The sequence below is a fragment of the Microtus oregoni genome, unplaced genomic scaffold (genome assembly GCF_018167655.1).
Source record: "Microtus oregoni isolate MIOR12 unplaced genomic scaffold, Mior012 000061F_ref0000440, whole genome shotgun sequence".
Taxonomy (NCBI): Eukaryota; Metazoa; Chordata; class Mammalia; order Rodentia; family Cricetidae; genus Microtus; species Microtus oregoni.
The window spans coordinates 7,586,512-7,610,531 of record NW_024543871.1 but is presented as its reverse complement, the minus strand read 5'-3'; the positions used below and the strand labels follow the sequence as shown (position 1 = coordinate 7,610,531).

The following is a 24,020-nucleotide window of genomic DNA, read 5'->3' as shown; positions in this document are numbered from 1 at the left end:
AGTTTGGGTAAAAACCAAGCACCAAATGGATACTGACACCAGTCCATAGTCCAATGGCTCCTGGAGGCCAGGTGCCCCTACATCAAATCCCTTCTCAGTACTGACAGTGATTCTCTTTTTAGAATAAAAATAAAAGCTAAGTAATATTGCATAGGAGTACTACAGACTGCATCAGTGGAAACAGAAACTATTTACATCAAATAAAAACCTGCCTGCAGGCTACATCTGCACATGTACAGCACAGTGCCATTGCACACTGTGACCAAACCATGGAGACAGCTTCTGGCACTCAGGACCACAGAGAGGAAAGTGGAGGGTGGAGAAGAGGAAGTGAGGGGGAGCAAGGGGTCTGGTTCACTTCTGGTTCCGGAGTTGATTGGTCAGCCAGTCTAGTCCTTCATAGAGCCTGTTCGAGCTGGTGGCACAGGTAGCCTGAAAGTACCAGTTCCTGTGTCGTAGAGAGTGCAGCCCCAGCTTGCCTGTGATTTCAGCCTCATTCATGGCATTGGGGAGGTCCTGCTTGTTGGCAAACACCAAGAGAACGGCATGCCAGAGCTCATCTTCAGCAAGCATCCTCATGAGCTCTTCATGGGCCTCGTTCACATGCTCTCTATCATTGCTGTCCACTAGGAGGATCAAGCCTTGGGTGAACTGGAAGTAGTGGCGCCACAGTGGCCGGATCTTGTCCTGGTCGTCCACATCCCACATGGTGAAGCTGATATTCTTGTACTCAGCTGTCTCCATGTTGAAACCAATGGTGGGAATGGTGGTCACAATTTCACCCAGCTTCAGTGTGTATAGAAATGTTGTCTTTGCGGCAGCATCCAGGGCCCACCATGAGAATGTGCATTTCTTTCTCTGCCAAAAAGAAGAAGTTTGAAGAGGTTTGCAAAGATATTTCCCATGCTTGTGGACAGGTGGAAACGATACTGGCCAGAGACCTTGTGGTGGCAGCTCCCAACCAATACATATTCTTACAATATGAACCTTCTATGCCTCATATGCCCACTGGTACAATAGTGGCAAGATCGTTTGTGGAGTCACCAACTACATATACTGGTCTTTGAGGCCCAACTCCATGGGAAGAAATATATACCTGGAAATATAAACTTGGTCAAAGTCCTATGGCTGGGGAAGTCACAGGCCCTAGTTGTAAGTCTACTATTGTTTTGTTAAATAGGCATGTAGCTAAACTGTCCTCTAAATATTTGTGTTTATTCCCATAAATTAGTGCTTTTTTTAGTCTGGGCCAGAGAAGCTTCTTATTGCGGTATGACACAGTTAATGTGGAGACTCATCATAATTGCTCAAAGTGCTGAGAATATATAACTTTCACCTGCTCGGCTCTAAATGTGACAGGTATGGTCTGATTCCCTTTCCAAGAACCAAGGAACAGCCTACAAGAGGGGCCAGAAAGATGATGAGCGCCAGAGGATGGAGAGAAGTACTATGGAACCCTGTCTTCTGCGTGTGGCATGGCTGTTATAATCATGAACTCACGGCAGCTGTGACCCCCCCCCCCCCGCACATAAAGGGAAGTAGAAGGAGACCTAGTTAGAAAGAAGAGGACAGCCAGCGTAGAAGGAGGAGAGGGGAGTGGGTGTGATTAAATACATTGCATACTTGTATAAAATTATCAAAAAGCTTAAAAATAAAACATAATTATCTGTGTTGGAGCAACACGGACTCCAACAATAATTCAAACAAAATTGTTTGAGACAGGGTCTCACAATGTAGCCCTAGCTGTCCTGGAACTGCTATGTAGACCAGGCTGTCCCTAACCTCACAGACATGCACCTGTCTCTGCCTCCCAAGTGCTGAATATAGCAAACAATAGAGATCAGCCACTAACAGGAGAGATTCATTCATATTCTCTCTCTCTCTCTCTCTCTCTCTCTCTCTCCTCTCTTCTCTCTTTTTCTGTCTACTCTCTCTTCTTCCTCTTTCCCCTCTCCCTCTCCCTTTGTCTGTTTCAATTATAGCAGGTACAATACCATAAGTTTAAGGGAATAAGATTCTTTATGCCACAAAGTCAAATCCCATGCTGTGTCCCTTTGGCTGTTGCTTACATGCAAAAAAATGCCAAGGATCTCGCCTGCCAAAGGAGATAACAAAGACTATAATTTGAGTACATTAAATCACGCAACTGGAATCAAAAGTTGGCAATTATCTGAAACCATGGAAAATGCAGAGCCAAAGAAAGTTTCAGGAGAAATAGCAGGGGAAAAAATAAATCTGTGACATTTTAACTTAGAGGAAACTACTCTTTCTTGCTGCCTTTGAATGTTTCAAGACCCAAGGGGAGTGTTGAAATCCCAAAAGATAGTACCCAGGTTTTTCCATGCTTTTACCATCCCTTCCTTCTCTTTCTCTGAATTATTCTTATTCTAAAAGCTATCTACCAGGTTGCCCTATATAAGCCATGAAATAAATATGAATCACCATATGGAAAAAGGTATAGAATTAAATCATTTTACCAGGTCATTGGGTCTGTGCTCTGTTTCCTGTCATGACTACAATCTCAACCAGAATGATAACACATGGCAGGCTCTCCATGATTTGACCAACTCAAAGAATAGCAGCGATATTAACCCTACCTCTGCTTAAAAGAATGCTTGCTGGATGAGCTCCCAAAGTCCAGTGGAAGAGTGGGAGGAATGAGAATATGAGCAAAGAGGTCAAAACCATGATGGGGACACCCACTGAAATAGTTTATCTGAGCTAATGGGAACTCAGCAACTCCAGCCAGACAAAGAAGGAACCAGCATAGGACCAACTAGTCCCTCTGAATGTGGGTGACAGTTGTATGGCTGGAGCAGACTGCGGAGCCACTGGCAGTGGCACCAGTATTTATCTCTATGCTTGTACTGGCTTTTTGAAACCCATTCTCTTTGGATGAATACCTTTCTAAGCCTAGATATAGTAGGGAGGGCCTTGGACCTTCCTCAAAACAATGTGCCTTACCCTCTCTGAGGATTGGATGGGGGTGAAGTGGCAGGATATGTGAAGGGAAAGGGAGGAGGGGAGGGAGTGGGAATTTGAATTGTTATGTATAATGAAAAAAGAAGATTGTTTTCTTTTAAAAACATAAGTAAATAAGGGAAAAAAAAGAATGCTTGTTGGAAAGTCAGGGACTTCAGTCTCCATTGCCCACACAAGGCGTCATCATATGACCAGGTCATACATGCTCATAGACACATTAATATGCCCACCAATTCATTAACAAATATAGTACATCAATGCATAAAGAAAGGATAATTTGCTTGCATCCTACAGCTGACTCTAAAATATGCCATCAGGGGATGGAGATAAGGCTCAGTAGTTTAATTCACTGGCTGCTCTTGGAGGGCCCGTGTTTGATTCCTAGGACTCTCGTGTTGGCTCATAACTGTCTGCAGCTCCAGTCTTGGGGTATCCATCCTTTTCTGGTCACTACATGCATGTTCTGCACACACACACACACACACACACACACACACACACACTCAGGCAAAAATAATCCACACACACAAAATAATAAGTGATTGAGATTTAAATGCTGTTAGATTTGTTATACATGACCAGCCAGTATACACCAGAGAAAATATTCAGATGAAAAAAAAGCCAAATACCAAACTGCGGTCACTATCAAGAAAAACTGGCAGTCACACTTTTTCCTTGTGATATTGGCACAACATACATTTAGCAAAACCAGTCTCACTCTCATTTTTAGACTAATTTCTCTGACATAAATTAACACATTTCCTATGGGCACACTGGTAGAATTTCTGCTAGTCTTTGAGTTCCTTCTGTCTTCCGACAGCAGGTTTGTCTGCGGCAATGGAAGTGCTGTTTTAGGACCAGGTCCCCCCAGCCACTATTTTCATGCAGTACCAGGTGCCCACGGCTCATTTCTTTGCCTAGGTTTGACCTCAGAAGAAACAAAGTGTGCATGGCCTGCTGGCTGGTTCCAGTTTTTAACCATTTTCAGAGGCAGGCATCATATTGGGTCCCACTTTTACTGACAATTCCAAACTTCTTTCTAGTCTTTAACAAAACGTAGCTATGGGCACCATCGTGGCTGTGTTTTTTATTCTCTGGGCCCGCTTTGTCCAAGTGTTGGGCTGAAGTTTTCATTGCTTAGTCTCTGTACTCTTTGGCGTTACCTAATGATTTCCTGCTTCTGGCTCCTGTGAGAGAAGTCAGCGTCAGAAGCCGGGTTTCACCAAGATATTTTCTTGTCCTTTCCAGCACAAAGCTCGAGAAACAAAGGCCGGGTTATCACATGTCCCCAAGAGCTGCCTGGGAAAAGCCGGAGCTGCAGTTATCAGTGGTAGAAGCCTTTCTGAAATATGCTTTTGTCTCCGTGGCCATTGCATTCAATCACATCAACAAATGTTGCCTAAGTGTTGAGCGTGGCTTCCTGTGAGATTGTGTAAGGCCCTGCAGGACAATAAACGCTTTGGGGGCACTGAGTCGTGTAGCCATTTCTGACCTGACAGCCAGGGGAAAAAATGTGAGGCAATTGGCTGCTACTGCAGAGAGAGAAGACAGCTGAGGCTGAGACCTTGCAGGAGCTGCTTCGCCTCACTGTGGTGGACCCCAGAGAGACAGAAGAAGCCTGAAATGGTACGTTGAAGTGGCTATACAATGTCATAGCCTACAGAAGGATAGGTTAGGATCAAGGTGTTGGGGGGATGGAGGTTTTTTTTAATTTTGAAGAGCCCATCACAGTAAATAATAATAATAATAATAATAATAATAATAATAATAATAACCACAAAATTAAGAATACAGAGGTGCTGTGATCCCCCTGGGAATCAAAAGCGAGCTTGAAATTTGGGGACCAGAAGTAGAAACTGCTACTGCCTCGCTGTGAACTCTTCACCTTGCTCAAAAGCTCACTCAGAGAGTCTGTCTGATGGGGTGCGGAGCACAGCCGCCTGGATGGAGCTTTGGGCTCTTTCTTTCCTCTACTGATTTTCCCCAGACTTTTGTGTCCATACTGCCCTTGCATTGCCCTTCACATTCTCTTTATAACCGCTTGAAAAAAGACAGAGTTTTTTAAAGCTATACCTTCTTTTCTTTATATTTCCCTCAAGTTCTTTCAGCTACAAACATTTGCTTTTAGGTTTCTGAAGTCTCCCTAAATCCGACAGCACGAATGCTTATTGTGGAAATAGAAATATGGGAGGCAAATTGTGTATTTGGTTCTGCAGCCATAGAATTGAACAGTTCTCACTCGCCGCCATGACTTCAGTGGACTTCAAAATGGTACAAAAAAATCGTGCCTTATGTCAGTGCACCTTAAACACTAGCGTGCCCAGGAGTCACCAAAATTGTGGTGTAGGTGAAGGTCTGGGGTGAAGACAGAACCAGCCGTACTTTTTACATTGTATGTAATCTACTCTTTGATAAGTTTATACATAGATGCAAAATACTTTGGTCAAGTATTTATTTAGTTCAACCTCCACTCTCCTCTCTTAGTCCCCTCTCACTCCCGCTGAAGCCCTTCATCTGAACAAATATCCTTCCTGGTTTCATGCCATCTTTGTTGGCACCCATGGAGTTTCATTGGGGTTGCTTGCCTGAGTGTGGGCAGGGGGCTATTTACTAGAGCAGCTTGCTAGTGAAGGTGCTATCTAAGCAGATCCGGGAGGTATCAATGCTATCGGACCTTAGAGTCACTTCCAAGATAAATGTTTGTGGCGGTGCAAATACACCACCCATAGAGGCTGATTCAACCCGATCCGAGGGTAACTAGTCCCCAGATAGGGCCTGTATCAAACCTAAGGGACTGGTGCTTGCTGCACATAAAGATGTGGGGGTGGGGTGCAAGAAAGGAAAATCGATCTTTGAGGACCATGCCATTGTCTTCAGTTCTGATTTTGCGTGTTCTATTTTTCCACGTCAGTGCAGAGTGGTACAGAGGAAGCACAGCTCCTAGGGTACTGGGCATTGCACTGCCGTCTTCTCGTGACTTCTCAAAACCCTTCATGGCAGTTACTGTTTTTACTCCTTTTACAGATGGGGAAGCTGAGGTTTAGCAGGATTAGGTAATGTGTCAGGTTGCATAGAGACACAGCAAGGATTTGAACCCATCCGTATGTGATGCTTTTGCCACTGGACATCTAAACAGCGGTCAATGCTAAACCGATGCTAGCTGATAGATTTGCCACTTTCGACTTTCCTCCTGATGAAGATTTTGCTCCCTAGCTATGCTTTGTTTCTGTCTATTTGCTGCTGGCTCTTTCATTTTATTACTTTGCTTGCTAAATTCTTAATAAACACGCGAATTTGAAACCGAAAATACAGCTATTGTACATCATTTTCCGAACTACACAGAACACCGAGTCACACTGCTAACATGAAGGTGGCGCACGCCTTTAATCCCAGCACTCGGGAGGCAGAGGCAGGCGGATCTCTGTGAGTTCGAGACCAGCCTGGTCTACAGAGCTAGTTCCAGGACAGGCTCCAAAGCCACAGAGAAACCCTGTCTCAAAAAACCAAAAACCAAAAAAAAAAAAAAAATGAAGGAACTGGGATTTCAATCCTTGCTACTTAGCTCCACATTCCACACTGTTGATGGCGACACCAGTGACAGAGAAGAACATGGTCATGGTGTGATCTCAATCTGAGATCTAACCTAAACACGAGAAAGAAGCCTTAGGATCTGAAAGCTTAGAGTAACCCCCAAAATCATTGATGCTAATGAAATACTGAGACGGAACATTCTAAACAACTTTGCCCAAACTACAAACCAGTAATTCAATAGCCACAGAGCTAGAGTCAGCTGGGCTGCCTTGGACATGTTCATACCATGGAACTGGACATACTCAGAAATAACGGAGCATGGTTTGCACATGCCTTAATCCCAGTACTTAGAAAGTAGAGGCAGGAGGACCTCTGTGAATTTCAGGCCAGCCTGGTCTACATACTGAGCTCTGAGTCAGCAAAGGCTACACAGTGAGATCCTGTCTCAGAGAGAGGAAAAAACAGAGTTGGGGAGGCAGGGAGAGATAGAGACCCAGATCCAGACCCAGACCCATCCATCCACACACACATGCATACACACACACACACACACACACACACACACACACAGAGAGAGAGAGAGACAGAGAGAGACAGAGAGAGACAGAGACAGAGAGACAGAGAGAGACAGAGAGATGTAAGTTCAACCAAAGCTACTGCCACCTTAATAAGGCATACTGTTGAGGGAACTAGACATAAATCGTAAATATTAGTCTAATGAGACAGGTGCAAGGAACCTTTCAAGGGAATGCTCAGAAAGACATGCCTTGGAAATAGTTATTCAACAGGACCCCTCAAAACAGTGTCAAATAGTACAGCTCTAGGCTAGGGTGCAGCAAGGAAGTAAAGAACGCTTGTCCATCATGGACAAAGCCCTTGTTTCACCCTTGGCTCCAGAAATACAGAATCTACAGATGAATTAGAAGCCCCATTTTGAATACTGGGAAAAATAGGCAGCCTTCAAAGTGGGAGTCCATGGCCAGTAGTGCAGGAGGTGGGGAGGAAACAGGAAAAGATGTGATGTATTGAAATGGGCCCCGTCGACAACTCTGCTCATGGAAAACAGTTTCCTGAATGGTTCAAGATGGCGTTTTTTAAGGCTTTGTTCTTTAGCATGGAGAGCTGAGGCCGCCGTTTGTTACCCTTTACTTGCTTGGTTCATTGTCTCCTTTTGCATGTCAGTGAGCTATAGATTTTGATTGCTTGACTAGTGCTAAAATAGTGAAGTGATAAGTGTATCGGATGGGCACTGGGGAGAGAAGACGAGGCAGGAACTACAAATGAAGATTGTCAGGGGTCTGAAAGAGAAACTGGGCATCCCCGTGACGACTTTAATAGTCAAATATTTGCCCAAGGTCCTGTTTATCTTTCTGCTAAAGAACTGAACACAATACAAAGGCAAACTTAAGCAAAACCAAGCAGTGTAATTCAGAATCAGGTGAAGTAGCTGAACAAAGCTGATGACGCTGGCTCTCAGCTCCACAGAACCCAAGTCCCTATTTCACACGATACTGGGCAGGTCAAAGAGTTACAGTTGATCTTGGCTCGAGATAGACAGAAACAGTAATGTCAACACTCACATCCTCAGCATTTTGGCAAACCATGTTGGACTGCTCCGAGATAAGCTTATGAAAACAAGACATCTAGAGGAGACTTTATTCTCATGAAGAGAGAATCCCGGTGCTATTTCTGTTGGAGATCGTATTTGCTTTGCACATAAGATTCATTTTCTGCACTTTCTAAAGGATTTCTAGGCTGCACTTTCTTATTTTTTGCCCCCCTTAGGGGAACTCATTCTGGGCATCTTCAAGCCAGTCTTTTACAACAGCCAGCAGGGGCAGCTGGAGTAGCACAGTTGAGAGAGCAAACGAATATGACAGCATCAAATTGGAGGGTTACAGCATCTGGTAAAATCCGACTGGAGATTCTGCTTGAGAGTCTTTCTTTTTTTTTAAAAAAATTATTTATTATGTATACAGTGTTCTGCCTGCATGCATACCTGCTCCCCAGAAGAGAGCACCAGATCTCATTACAGATGGCTGTGAGCCACCATGCAGTTGCTGGGAATTGAACTCAGAACCTCTGGCAGAGCAGTCAGTGCTCTTAACCACTGAGCCATCTCTCCAGCCCCCCTGAGAGTCTTTCTATCAATGAGCTTCTGACTTCCCATTCCCACTGTAGGCATTTTTATTCCTCGAGATAAACAATAGCAACCTCTGTTGACAAGGGTTTATCTTTTAGCTATTCTCAAGGACACAAGTTTTTGGTTGGTTGTTTGGTTGGTTGGTTTTGTTTGATATTTTCAAGACAGGGTTTCTCTGTGTAGCCCTGACTGTCCTGGAACTCAGTCTGTAGATCAGGCTGGCCTCATATTTGGAGATTTGCCTGCTTCTGTATCCTGAGTACTGGGATAAAAGGCGTGTGTCAAAACCCTTTGTTACCTACAGATTTTCCCCCTATTTCTATTACAGACTCATGGAGCCAGCATGACTTAGGACAGGGAGTCTGGAGAACACTTGAACAAACATGCTTGAATATGAGACAGAGGAGGTCAACTGACTCCCAGAATTCACTTTTAATAAGTTTAAACAGCACCTGACAATTTCCCAATGTAATGTAAATTACAACTGGGCAATTTGTTTATCTATTACAGTTTCATCACCTTAAGTAGGCACTGAAGTTACAAAATACTCTACGATGTGATTGTTACAGGATAGAAGTTTTGTCAACTAGCCTGGCATGGGATAGTTGTGCTAAGACATGCCTACTAGGAGGGAGGTACAATAGCTTACTCCTAAACTGTGCATGGATGTATGTCATAATCCATCACCCAACAAATAAACATTACGGAAATGTCCTAAATAGTGCCTGGTATACATTGAGCCCTCCTTAAACGTTGACAGGACTCATAATTACAAAAATGTTTTTGCATGCATCAGGGTTCATTATCAATATCCTCCATCACATAATAACTTTCATGATTTAATTTTTTGTTTTCTATTGGGGTTGGAGAGATGGTTCCGCAGCTAAGAGTACTGTATTGATCTTGCAGAGGACCTGAGTTGGGTTTCCAGAATCCACACTGGATGGCCCACAACTGCCTGTTAACTCTAGCTCCAGGGGGGATCCTACGATGTCACTCACACTCACATGTGTATAACTGTCTATCTACACACACACACACACACACACACAATTTTTAAAATAAAATAATCTTTTTCTTTTTTTTCTTTTTTTTAAATATTTATTTATTTATTATGTATACAATATTCTGTCAGTGTATATGCCCGCAGGCTAGAAGAGGGCACAGATCTCATTACAGATGGTTGTGAGCCACCATGTGGTTGCTGGGAATTGAACTCAGGACCTTTGGAAGAGCAGGCAATGCTCCCAACCTCTGAGCCATCTCTCCAGCCCAATAATCTTTTTCTTTTATTTTTTTCTTCTTCAGGCTGTTTATAGTAAAACGAATGAGCTCTATGTACAGTTCTTTTTGAAACTATGACCTGGTGCTCTTAGCATGCCAGGTACTTCATTTAAGTGACTTCATGCAAGAGGGCTGTAACAGATCTCATCTGATGAATCAGGATAGAAAAACTTAGAAGGGTCCTGGTCCAGGTGCTACAGCTGGAAAATGGCGATCATATAAGCTTTGAACCTTTGGAGTCTACTGCTGCACAAACACCCTGACATAGCAATTAGTCATGAAACCTATCTCATGTTTATTGCCACTCAGGGTCATAGAAAGGTGACTTGTATTTCTGGAAATAGAGTCATTCAGTGTCAGACACCCTTCAGGCCGAAGGTCAAGCGTGCTAACTAGAACCTCCACATTGCACTTACTCTCACAAGATCACTTCCTTGTGGGTCTTCACCGACCATGTGGTTGTGAGCCATAGTAATTCAACATGTAACTTTTATGTACGTAATTAATAATAGGATAGTTCCTGGTTTCATTGCATTTATTCCTATCCGGTTTTGGTTTTACCTCCCCTCTGTGTAGTTTGATATGCTTATGGAAATAGGTAGCATGAACTATTTGGTAAGCAAATTGATGTTTCTATTCTATGTGAGTGGTACCATGAGAGTCCAGCCAAGTTCCACACACTTCAGTATGGAAATAGATGGCTGCTTAATACTAACTAGGTTTCATGTGGCAGTGTATTATGAAAGGGTCTTCTTTAACTCTTGCCTTCCCGCCTGAACTTCCTTTCAATGATGGTGGGCATAGCAGATGGTACAGGGCACAGCAGATGGTACAGGTCACTGAACAGGCATTTGAGTCAAGAGTACCTGAGCTCTTTAACTGATATCCTAAAAAGAAGGCGGTGAGGTTGCATTTCTTAAATTAATCAAGTACCACTTCCTGTAGAAAGTGGGACCAGGGAAATGCCTTCAGTTTGGACTTCTATTTAGCCGTAAAGAAGAATGAAATTATAACATCTCCAGAAAAGTGATGAACCTGGGGATCTTCAGGATGAAAGAAATAAGACAGACTCAGAAGAAAAATACCACATTTAACTTACTTGCAAAACCTAGATTTAAATTTCTATGTACATGTCTGTATAAATGTACACATCGTATGTGTAGGCCATGAGATTAGAAAGGAGACTATGAAAGAAGAGGAAGAGGTCGAAAAGGCTGGGGAAACACAGGAGAGCTCTGCAGTCTGTATGTGTGCAGGAAAGCAAGGGGATAGAATTAGGGAGGGTAAATGTGTGAAAATGCCACAGCAAAACTCTTTGCTTTAAAAAAGATTTACGCCGGGCTGTGGTGGCGCATACCTTTAATCCCAGCACTCGGGAGGCAGAGGCACGTGGATCTCTGTGAGTTCGAGGCCAGCCTGGTCTACAAGAGCTAGTTCCAAGACAGGCTCCAAAGCCACAGAGAAACCCTGTCTCAAAAAACAAAAACAACAAAAAAAGATTTCCTACTTTTTTTTTTAATTATGGGAGTGTACATGAGTACAGTGCTCACAAGGGCATCAGATGCCCTTGGAGCTAGAGAAGTCCACAGAGGGAAAGGAACTGAGTAGAGGCAGAAGGGAAGGTCCAACACTGGGCAGAAACCATGTTCGTTTGTTAGAAGAAGCTAATCTGGTGATGACAAAATTGTGACTCATCAAAACAGGGCACTTCAGGGCTGGAAAAGGATCTGGGAGTTCACCTTAGGAATCATAGCCTTCAAGGCCTGGCCCTCGTGGGTCAAATTTCAGAGACACATGGCTCCTAATGCCTGGTACCTGAGAATCACACATGACAGACCCCATGAACAGAATGGGAACCCATCTCAATGACAGTAAGCAAGCATGTCTACATATCCGAAAAGAAAAGAATCTACAGATACATTCGTCTTTTTCTTTGTTCGAGTTTTCAGTTTTGTACATCATGTGATGTTTAAGTGGAAAAAGAAAAAGAAACATTCACCAGGGGCAAGTTTAAAGGAGCCACGATGTTGAAATTTGACAAGTTATAGCTGGTCTAGAGCTGAAGTCCTATACATTCTTAGAAATCTATTGTCAAATGTAATTGAAGGCCCGATAGCCTTCTTTTCTACTTCCTGTTCTTCTGGCCTCTCATATATGGAGGATTTTTAATTCTTTTTCTTACTCCTTCATATAAAATTCCTTGCAGTCCCATCTTTACTGTGAAGTACATGAAAGCCCGATAAACATCACAGTATGCAAACCATCATGCAGTGCTGGGGAAAACTGCATCCTATCCTGGACGTGAAGCCCTGTTTATTTAAAACTGGGTTCTGATCAGCTCCGCCAAGTTAGCAGGTGGCTTTGAGAAATATTGTTTTAGCTGGACATGCGTGAGAAAATTGGGTGGAGCTTTTAACATTTTTTAATGTGTAGAATATGAGTAAGATACGAACTATGTATCTGCAGCTACGCCTAGTGTTTGCCTACCTTACCAAGGGTCTCTAACTTATAAAACTAGCGCTTCATAATTTCCAAGACTATTCTCTTGTTGCCACAGACTCTGGATAGCAAAAGGAGCACGAGGGGAACTTTCTGTGGCAGCAGAGGTGGAGGGGAGGTGTCACACCTCCTTACTCAGGTCCTGCCACCCATACTCCAGCCTCACCTCTGCCCTGTCGCCCAACATCAGGCAAAGACACAGTGTCCACACTGCTCAGAAAAAAACTAATCTTACTTTTGTTCTTTAAAAAAAAAATGAGCCCAGCGTTGGCGGCTCACACCTTTAATCCCAGCACTTGGGAGGCAGAGGCAGGCGGATCTATGAGTTTGAGGTCAGTCTGATCTACAAAGTGAGTTCCAGGACAGCCAGGGCTACATCGCGGAACTCTGTCTCAAAAAACAAAACAACAGCAGCAACAACAAAGAAACAAATAAACAAAACAAAGCAGTGAACAAAGGAAAAATTGAAGACAGAGTCTCACTACATAGCCCTGGCTGCCCTTGAACTCACTTGATAGACCAGGCTGACCCCAAACTCACAGAGATCTGCCTGCCTCTACCACCCAAGTGCTGGGATTAAAGTGCTAGGATTAAAGGCATGTGCCACTATTCCTGGCATTTTTTCCATTTAAAAAAAAATTTTTTTTGACTTAACTTTTTTCTTTTTTTTGGTCATATTAGTTTTCCTCCCCCAACTCCTCCCAGCTCTTACCTAACTTTCTACCCACCCAACTTCATTTTACATTGAAAACATTGTGAGCTGTGGTTGTGTGTGTGTGTGTGTGCACGCGCATGTGCATGTATGTTTATGTATGGTGGTAGTCACAAGACATACATGTGGAATCAATTTTTTCCTTCCACGTTTATATGAGATTCAGAGATAAAGCTCAGGACATCAGGTTTGCGTGGCAAATGCCTTTACCCACTGAATCATCACCGTACCCCATGCTATGCTCACTAAAGATTATCCCTTTCTTTAAAAAAATTCATAAAACAATATCCAGAGCCGTGTGTGCAATATTTACTTCTATTTAACGAGCAGGACTTCCTATAGTCTGTCCAGCAGTCGAACAATGTCCTTGAGAACATTTTTCGGTAGGCATAGCCTCCAGATCAATGTACACGCATTGAAAGAACTGTTCTTCTTAATTCCCACTTTTGAAGTTGTTCGGTCTATATCAGGAGGAACGATTGGTGGTGATTTATTGAACCTTCACCGTGTTTCTTAGTCTCTTTTCTGTCTACTACCTGCTGGGGCACACTCCTGGGCTCGTGGGAAGGACCTGCTAGTGGCTGGCTGGGTTTACTTCCGGCCTGCACCTGCCTCCATCCTGGGGAACAATGTCTTTGCGTGCTTCCTGATCAAGAGTGTTAATAGGATGCAAATATTTTCTGTTTTAATGCATGGCCCTGGCATAGTCAGGGAAAGTATGAGAGAGATGGTGCCTCCAAGCAGTAACGTTTCACTTCCAGCTTGAGAGTTAAAGTTAAGACCCACACGTAGCCCAACTCCACAGAGACTAAGGTAAGTAAACTTAGTTATCTTCAGAGCATCAAAGATAGATCTAAACTACTGGGCAGCTAATTGTAAATAATGGTGCAGTCTCACAAAGCAAAGAAGAAGATGAAGTTTATCTCTGTGGCCCAAGGCTTAACATCACTACTTTTTTTTATCAGACCTGATAGCAGAAAGAGAGCCTTATAAAACCTGCTGCTGTGTCTTTGTAGAAAGAGAACGGGCACACTTCCTTTTCTTTATACATACCTTAGGTCGTAATGTTTCCCATAGTTCGGGAGGGAAAAGCTTTTCCTTTGTAAATGTGCTCATTTTTGCTGTCCTTTTTGTTTCCTTTTCACCCATCTTCTTCCTTTGATTTAATCTTGATATCGTTAATCATACCTGCATCCTTTGTGTCAGAAGACCCAGTCAGGGTCTGGGCTGGTGAATGTTCCTTACAATGATCCCAGTGTTTTGTGGTGATTTGGATAAGAGGGCGAAACCACTGGCCACAGGCACGGAGGGAAATTTCAGTTGATCGGTGACTTAATACTTGGTGTATATATGTACATATATACATATGTATCTTGAAGTACGTTTTAAAAGGTTTTACTGTCTCCTGCTCAATACAATAGATGTGTGTAGGATGTTTAGATAAGAGAGACCATTTAGGGGAGGTGGTCAGGAGGAGGGTGCAAAAATGGTGACTTTCTTATACAGAGTAAGACACCTAGAAAACCCACACACTTCCAAACTCAGAACAAAGATCTCAGACCACTACGAGGGGGGTGTGGTCTACCCTACCATCCTGAATCAATATTATTTATAGAAGTTGGCTCTTTATTCTCCCTGAACCTAGCTAGATACTACAATCATTTTAATTCTTTTCTTTTCTTTAGGACGACAATATGGATACCAAATCCATTCTAGAAGAACTGCTTCTCAAAAGGTCACAGCAAAAGAAGAAAATGTCACCCAATAATTACAAGGAGCGCCTTTTTGTTTTAACCAAAACAAGCCTTTCCTACTACGAATATGACAAAATGGTAAGGCTTTCCTTCCTTATTTCGTGCTATTTATTATCTTTTCCCTGTCCCCACAAAGTACTTGATTAAAATAAAGGCTGCCAGGTTTCCTAGCTAAGAGTAAAGATCACCTCGTATCAGTGGGGCTACATTGCCTCTCTTTACCAAAGTATGATGGATCAAGAAAAGGGTTTTGGAAAATACTGATTCATTTTATTAAGACCAATCAGAATACGTCTTTAACACAGTTGTTCTCATCTAGAGTAACTTTTGTTCCCTGGGAGACACTGGACAATGACTAGCGATACCTCAGCTGAAACAATGGTTCTGGGGGATGGGGGTAAGCACTATTGGCAGCTACTGGCTAGAGACTGAGGGACACAGCTAAAGTACTCTACAGCTCACAGCCAAGAGTTAGCCATCTGCAAATGGCTTTTTAAAAAAATTATTTAAATTTATTTTATTTTTTAAAAGAAAACAAACTATCTTTTTTCATTTTACATACCAATCCCAGTTTCCTCTCCCTCCCCCTTCTCCCATTCCCTCCACCACCTTTTCCTCCACCCCAACCCTATCCAATCCTCAGAGAGGGTAAGGCACATTGCTTTGGGGAAGGTTCAAGGCCCTCTCTACTATATCCAGGCTGAGCAAGGTATCCATTCAAAGAGAATGAGTTCCCAAAAGCCAGTACAAGCAGTAGGGATAAATCCTGGTGCCACTGCCAGTGGCCCCTCAGTCTGCCCCAGCCATGCAACTGTCACCCACATTCAAAGGGACAAGTTTGGTCCTATGCTGGTTCCTTCTTTGTCTGGCTGAAGTTGGTGAGCTCCCATTAGCTCAGGCAAACTGTTTCAGTGGGTGTCCCCATCATGGTCTTGACCTCCTTGCTCATATTCTCATTCCTTCCACTCCAACTGGGCTTTGGGAACTCAGTCCAGTGCTCCTCTTCGGGTCTCTGCCTTTGTTTCCATCAGTTGCTAAATGAAGGTTCTATGGTTACATTTAAGACAGTCATCAGGTTGACTACAGGACAAGGCAAGTTCAGGCCCCCTCTCCTCTATTGCTTAGGGTCTTAGCTGGGGTCATCCTTGTGGATTCCTGGGTATTTCTCTAGTGCCAGGTTTCTTGCTAGTCCCATAATGGCTCCCTCAACCAAAATATCTCTTTCTTTGCTCTTATCTCTGTCCTTGCTCCATCTCAACTATCCTCAAATGTTAGTAATAGTGTTGAGAATGTGGAATGCTGCCTTAAAACAGTAGAGGAAATAACAACAGCTCTGTGCCTTTGAGAACTTGATCCTGGGAGAAAAAGCAAAACAACATCAAAAACCTGAAACCAAGTAAAGCTGCTTCATGCCATTAAACTTTGATATCTCTATTAACCACTTGGCAGGTGGTTTAAAAAAATATTCCACGATTCTCAAATAAGATTGCTAACTGTCACTCAGATACTTGCTTTTGGAGAAGCATGTGTGTATGTGTTCACAGTGTAGAAACATGGTTGTGACAGCCATGGAGCAACAGGGCATGTGTCTCCATTGGCTTCCACATCCCCTCGTCTCCCTCCAGACATTACCTTTAGCTGTACACTTTGCCCTGCTCACCGTGACACACCAGCATGATATAGCTTCTGGTTTGCCTTTGAATTCAGAAACGAGGAAGCCGAAAAGGATCGATAGAAATTAAGAAAATCAGATGTGTGGAAAAAGTCAACCTAGAGGAGCAGACCCCCGTGGAGAGACAGTACCCATTTCAGGTAAAAAGGAGGTTTGGTTTCTTTAATATCTTCTAGTATTAGCTCACTAAGCACAGGAACATAACAATATTGCAAAATTATCCCTTGAGACAATGATAATGTTTGGAATACGCCCAGGTGGGTGTTGGCAGTTTATCAGAACTGGCCAACCTGCTTCCCTCCAAGGGAAGCAAGAGGGGAATCTAAGCGATCCTGGTCTGACCTGCTTAAACTTTTTACCATTCTCTTTTATGGAACTCTGTGGGGTGTCTCTCTCTTGGATAAGAGCAAGCAAGAAGCTATGTGGGATTAAGTACCAACCCTGCCCTGAACTTGTCTCCAGGGTGGTGGTAAAATAGACCATCTTAATACAGTAACAAAATGAGTGTTGATTAAGATGAAGGGGGTGCAGTACATTCCTTGTGCTTTCCTCCTTGCTGTAAGAAGTCAGGAAAGTGTTCTGTTGGAGGGGGCTCTCATGTTGGGAAGGACAAATAGACTTTACCTAGCAAATCTGGAGGTGGCGACAGAGCTAAACAGCAAGTGCAAAGGCACTGTAGGATGAAATAAGAGACAGAAAAAGACCAGCCCAGAGAAATAGGTGGTGCGGCACTGCTCAGGGCTTTACATACCATGCTAACCAACTTTAGTTTGTCACCAAGGAATTCTTGTTTTTTTTGAGATTTTTATTTTCATTTTATAGGTTTGTACATTTTGTGTGTAGAGTTCCCCTTGGAATTGGATTTAGAGACAATTGTTAGCTCCCATGTGGGTGCTAGTGTTTGAACCCAGGTCCTCTGAAAGAGTAGTCAGTGCTCCAAGATCTCATGAGTAAATTGGGAGCTTGGGGGACCTTGGGGGAGAGCTAAAGGGGGGAGGGGAGAGGGAAGGAGGGGAGCAGAGAAAAATGTAGAGCTCAATAAAAATAAAAAAAAGAGTAGTCAGTGCTCTTAATCAAGTAGCAACCTCCACAACCGCTAGAATTCTTTCTTTTTAACATTTATTTATTTGTGTGGGGGTTCCCCTCCCCCCATGTGTGTGTGTGTGTGTGTGTGTGTGTGTGTGTGTGTGTGCACGCACGCGCACACATGCTCTCACACACCACAGCATGAATGTGGAGTCAGAGGACAGCATGTAGGAGGCAGCTCTATCCTTCCACCATGTGACTTCAGTGGATCAAATCAGGTCATCAGATTTGGTGGCAAGCAACCTTACTTCCGAGTCATCTCACTGGCCCCACAGACCTCCCAAAGAATTTTAAGTACTTCCAAGTAGCCAGGTAGTGGTGGCACACACCTTTAATCCCAGTACTCGGGAGGTAGAAGCAGGCGAGTCTCTGTGAGTTCGAGGCCAGCCTGGTCTACAAAGTGAGTTCCAGGACAGCCAGGGCTACACAGAGAAACCCCTATCTCAAAAAGCCAAAAAGAAAACAAAAATTCCATGCTACAGAGAATGTCTCAGTGAAGGGGTTTTGAGCTGAATCAGACCTACGACGAAACTATCAACCAGTTGGGGAAAACCAAGGGAGAGGTTGCCCATAAAGGTGACCTCAAACACAGTGGGAACAGAGGCTACCCAAAGTCACAGAGGTTTTCCAGCCCTACAGACGTCCTAGCCCACTACTCGCATCTGCATACCCATAAAGATATATCACAACTCATCTCTAAGTATAGTTGCTCATTTGCTAGTAAAAAAAGCACACTCACATATATCATATATAAATGAAAGTAAAAATATTAATGTAGGATGCGCCCAGCTTCTAGAAGATCTTTCCTAAGTGGTAGTGTTGTTTTCCAGTTGTAAAATAAGCCTGATCTGGAGAGAGCATTGCAATTGTCAAACTGGGGCATGCACGTGTGCTTGTGGTTGCAAGAGGAGGGCATGCAGTGTCTTGTGTGTGGAGGCACCTTATTCCCTTGAGCCTGGGTCTCCTTCTAATCCCGGGGCCCCAATAATCTTCCTCACTGTGACCTCCAGAGCAGTGGGCTTACAGGCCTGCACAGGAGCACGCCTTGCTTTTCTTACTCACTGAGCCATCTCTCCAGTCCCATAAACAAGTGCTCCATAAACATAAGGGATAAGAAAACACAGTGTGGAGCATCTGAGAGGTTACCCAATGTGACAGACTGACTTAACAAGGAGACAGAGTTTTCCTGAATATAAACCCAAATGTAAACTGATCAGAATGTGGGGAATACAGCATAGCAAAGGATAGGATAGCCCATCCCTGGAAATACTTTCTAAGGATACAGAAGTTAAAGATGTCCTAGCTGTGAAAGGAATTGCCTACTGATTAGGAAGATGGACCAGAGGACTCCTAAGAAATAAGTGATTTACCATATTATAATACTTCCTGGTCCAGGGCAACCCAAATGAGGCTTTAATGTTCACCACCATTCTGTGTTTCATTGCTGTGATTTCCCCCAAGTTCTGAAGGTCTGACATAAAAACATATTCAGATAAATAAGATTTTAAAAACACCTGTAGTCTTTTTAAATATAATTCCAAAGCTAGTATATGAAAAAAAGTATTTCTGATAATATAAAAATTTACTGGTACACCAGACTGAACTATGAAACACTTGCAGCAAAATTCACTGCTTTTTTTCTTTCCAGATTGTGTATAAAGATGGGCTTCTCTACGTCTATGCCTCAAACGAAGACAGCCGAAGTCAGTGGTTGAAAGCACTGAAGAAAGGTAACAAAATGCCATTCACGAAGGCTTGAATTGCTCTCCTGGGATGGGCTGTATTCATACTTTTGTGTTCTCAGTGTTACCGGCAGGAAGCGAGAGGGTTTCACCTTCGCTTTCACACTGAGCACAGAGATAGCTATTGTGAATTTCCTGGCAGTAGGTGGGGCATGGGGTGGGACCAGGGAGCGGCAGACCAGCTGGGCTTCCCATTCCAGTCCTTTCGAGATTCTATTTTCAGTGTTCAGAGACAGCGTCAATTGTACTGAGCACTTAACCACTGGCCAGCTACTCTGTCGAGAACATGTTGCATCTACTTGCGTAATCCTCTTGACAACGTTGGACAGGGCTATTATTAGTCTCTGTTTTTCACACAAGTTTAAAAGAAAACAGACAAATGCCACAAACCTTGTTAATGGGAGTCTCAAAATGGAATTACCTGAGCCCAGCTTTTTAAATCACAATATTGCAAGCTAAGTCTCTATATCTTTGGCCCAAACTGAGGATTTAATGAAGATTTTATTTGTGATTTTTCAGCTGCTGTGGGAACTTGGGAGAGAATTGTTATTATTTTAGCACCTTGATATTTCCCCACAATCTTTTTGCTTTCAAAAGGGTCAGGTTGTGAGGATAACACGTAAATTAAATCAATGACTCTACTGGTGCAGCTTCAGGTTTTAACACCCTAGACAGAGGAAGATTTTGCTTTTATTTTGATGTGTTATGCTTCTATTTTCGATTATGGCAATATCTCAGCACACCTCAGATTGCACACAGCCAGCTCACATCTATGCAAACACATCCTTTCCCACACATAGGTCCTCCTTTTCCCTTTATGGGAAAAGACTAAGCAATCTGTTTTGTGGAGTGGTGAAGTGGTCCTTAAGGAGAGATGCTTCCCTCATTACCCACAATCATCTCAATGAAGTGAGACGGGTACCTCTGCCAGAGCCAGGCAAACCTGGCTGTCATCTGTTTTATGTAGCACATCCGGGCTTTCCTGACCTGTAAAATGAGGAACATATTTCCTATCTCCTATAGCAATTACATGTATGAGTGACTCTAAATATCATGAAAATAGCCTCTTAAACATCAGCCATTGTGGTTATAATGACACTTTCAGGGGGAGCTCTAAGGTTTTCTTTCCAGCCAGCCATCTTTGGGTGAACCGCCTAGGACTCGGCTGTCATATAGATACTCCCTATATTCAGCTCTTGTGTAACCCCTGTGTGTCCATTTGTGGGTCCTTCTGGAACTCTATGTGGTGTTCAGGCTTTGGGGTGACACACATGATGGCTTATGGATGGAAGAGGAGAAGGAAGAGACAAGCAACAATGCATCTTGGTCCTCATGAAGCTGTTGTGTCTCCATTCCTGGTGTCACTGTCTGCACAGCAGAAAGTGTGTGCCTGTTAGCAGTGCTATGTACTGGAGGAGAAAAGACATCAAGCAACCCACTGGAACAGATCCGTTTGTGCTTTCTCTCTCCCAGGGAGTGGGAGGCAGGCAGTCTTGGGATTAGGCAACCATTCGAGGATGTCAAGGACACAGATTCCTTCTAGCTTTCTGTTTTACCATTCTTACAGGTAACTGAAAGGTTCTAAGCTGTTTGAGAAGCCCCCTGCTGAAAACTTCCACTCAGGCTACATTTCTCAGAAGTAGGGCCTATATCTATCTCTATGTACAATAGACATTGAAAAACCAGTATCTGTGTTTGTTTTTTCCAGTCTCTGTGCTGGGGGATAGGCAAGGTGGGTGAGCCTGTCATCAAGTTAACAAAAACTTACTTGCTGTGGCAAGACTTAGGTTCTCTCACTTAAATATTTCCTCTTACGAACTTCCACCAATTTAAACTATATCAGTCCTTTTAACTCTGTAAGAGTCATGATAGCCAGAACAGCAGCCCTCAGGCGTAGTATGTAGGCTAACTGATGCATGTGTGGGGAAAACACATAAAGTCACATACAATTTTTTAATGTCATCATAAAGTATCGGGATTATTGCAATGTGGATTTTGGGACTTGGTTGGAGGATTAGTTACTCAGGAAACTAAATCCTTTTAGCTGGTAACACATTAAAGAGCAAGAGTGTAGACAGGAAGAAAGCTTGCAATGTGCCTGGGGAAGTCCAATGGTCATTTGGGCCTAAACTCAGAAATTAACATTTTATAATCTTAACTCATTCTATAATAATTACCTTTAATGCTCACCAGTAAAGTTGTTCCTTGGTGCTGGCATTTTCAGCTAAACTGAACTGAGCTGTATAAAATGAATGTCTACTGAAACCCACTTTTTGCTGAACCATCTGAGGCAATTTATGTATATTATCTTATATATTTATGTGTATTACCTTATACCTCCCCAGTCACCCAGTACAATATTATTATTATTCCTTAAGTTAGGTTGATAAAGGAGGACTAGAACTCTCTGGGTTCAAAGTTAGGAATTTTCTAGACGAACATAAAATCAAGAAGGAAGAGTTGAGGTGACACACAGAACCAGCCCTCCCTACCTAAAGATGTTTCTTGAGCTCTTCTCGACTAAATCCTCAGAGGTTTCTGAGCTATATTGCAAAAGATGCTAATTTCTTATAGATACAGTACTGTATTCCAGTATTAGAATTTAATTTGTTTTGATTGGCATTGCCTTATTCTCGTGGTTTGTTTTCTGAGTGCTGGAGGTGGAGCCTGGATCTTGGTGCATGCTAGGCAGGAGTTCTACCTCCAAACTGCACCCTTAGCTCCTCTTTTCAAATACACACACATCCTAGCTAGGTGTGGTGGCAGAGTCCTGTAGTACCAGCACTTGGGAGATGGAGGCGGGAGAATCAAGAGTTCAGTGTCAGCTTTGGCTACATGGTGAGACAAGACTAGATTTGTATACATGAGACCTTATCTCAAAAAAATAGACAGCTTTCCACCCCACCCAAATGATTTATTCCTTAGAATAAGGATGTCAAATTCATGAAAGACCAAGAAAAGATGAGAAACTATTCCAGGTCAAAGACAACTCAATGACTAAATTTCATACATAATACTGGATAAGAACTTTAATTGGAAAGAATAAGTCATTTAAAGAACATTATTGGAACAATTGGAGAAAATCAAATATGAGATATATATATATATACAATTTCCAGAATTTGACAATTTGCTTTATAGTTAAGTAAGAGCATAAATACCCTTGGTAATAGAAACTGTGTAGGGAAATATTTATGTATAACATTATTCAAGCCATATATGTGCTGTTGACTCTAAATTATTAAGTGAATAATAGTGACAAATTTTTAGAACAGCCGGGCGGTGGTGGCGCACTCCTTTAATCCCAGCACTCGGGAGGCAGAGGCAGGCGGATCTCTGTGAGTTCGAGACCAGCCTGGTCTACAAGAGCTAGTTAGTTCCAGGACAGGCTCCAAAACCACAGAGAAACCCTGTCTCAAAAATCAAAAAAAAAATTTTAGAACAATAATAATGTGTGTAATGAAGAGAAAGAAGCAGCAACAAATATAGTTATCACTGGCAGATCTAAGGAAAGGGCGGCAGGAGGATATGCTGCACAGGTCTTACTGTGCCTTTGAAACCTTTCCGAATGAAAACCTTAGGAAGTCAGAAGTCCTTTTTCTTAAGATCTAGTCCTACCACCCAGCCTACTTCTGCCACCAAAGAACATCAGGCATTGTAAGCCATTCGGGACCTTGACAGACGTATTTGTAAAATCTTAATGGTAAGATGGCCAGCGTATGCATTTTCCTAACTCTTTCGTGTCAGAAGAATACATTATTCTGCTGTGGTTTCTATTTATTTTTTGGGTTTATTAACTCCTGAATGAAAGACAACTGCTCTGGTGGACACCGGGTCTTACCCTAGTTGCTGGTAAAGGAGATCGTCATTGTACTGAGATTATAGTATTTACTTACTGCATTGCATCTCTTGGGCCAACGTCTTCTTATGTCTTGTATCCTTCCTACCTGCCCTTCAGAGATACGGGGCAACCCCCACCTGCTGATCAAGTACCACAGTGGCTTCTTCGTGGACGGGAAGTTCCTGTGCTGCCAGCAGAGCTGCAAAGCAGCCCCGGGATGCACTCTCTGGGAAGCATGTATGTGAGGCTCCCTGTTGTGCTGGACCTCGGGTGGGGGGGCACTAGGTCAAGCCTGCCCAATACTAGATCCGTTTTTCAGAAACAAAATATACCATATTAGATGACATCGTAGTAATACAACTTTGCGGATGCTATGCTGGAAATGAAGTATAACTTAAGTGTCAGTTGAATCATCACCATCATCATCATCATCATCACTTATGCCCCGGCAGTGCTAAGCATGCATGGGTAGCCCATTTACGGCAGTTCTCCACTTGCTCCTATCCTGGGAAGTCCTAGATGCTTGTGTTATTGTTGTACAGTTGAATCATACCCCCTCAATATTAATAGATGCCTTTTTTACTTCATGAGAAATGTTTTTAAAATTGAAACCACAACAAACAAGGAGTGAGAAAAAGAGCATAAACATGGATGGCTATGGAGGTGGAGAGAGTCTGGGAGGAGTTGGGGAAGGGGAAAGATTATGAGCAATATATACCTTATGAAACAGTTTAACAAAAAATTAAAAACATGGAACAAGTAATGAGCCATTAA

At 42.9% G+C, this 24,020-nt stretch overlaps 1 protein-coding gene and 1 pseudogene across 1 annotated transcript in view; one reads left to right on the top strand and one right to left on the bottom strand.

Moving 5' to 3' along the window:
* Positions 1–354: 354 nt before the first annotated feature.
* On the bottom strand, positions 355–905 carry LOC121439498 (annotated as a pseudogene).
* Positions 906–4,480: 3,575 nt separating this feature from the next.
* The window catches only part of Bmx (BMX non-receptor tyrosine kinase), a 66,446-nt gene continuing 46,906 nt past the window's right edge, over positions 4,481–24,020 (top strand). The window contains exons 1-5 of the mRNA XM_041639977.1: positions 4,481–4,608; positions 14,837–14,983; positions 16,613–16,717; positions 19,312–19,393; positions 23,364–23,483. Coding sequence (XP_041495911.1) covers positions 4,606–4,608; positions 14,837–14,983; positions 16,613–16,717; positions 19,312–19,393; positions 23,364–23,483 — 457 coding nt within the window. The 5' untranslated portion in view covers positions 4,481–4,605. The remainder of the gene's footprint in view (positions 4,609–14,836; positions 14,984–16,612; positions 16,718–19,311; positions 19,394–23,363; positions 23,484–24,020) is intronic.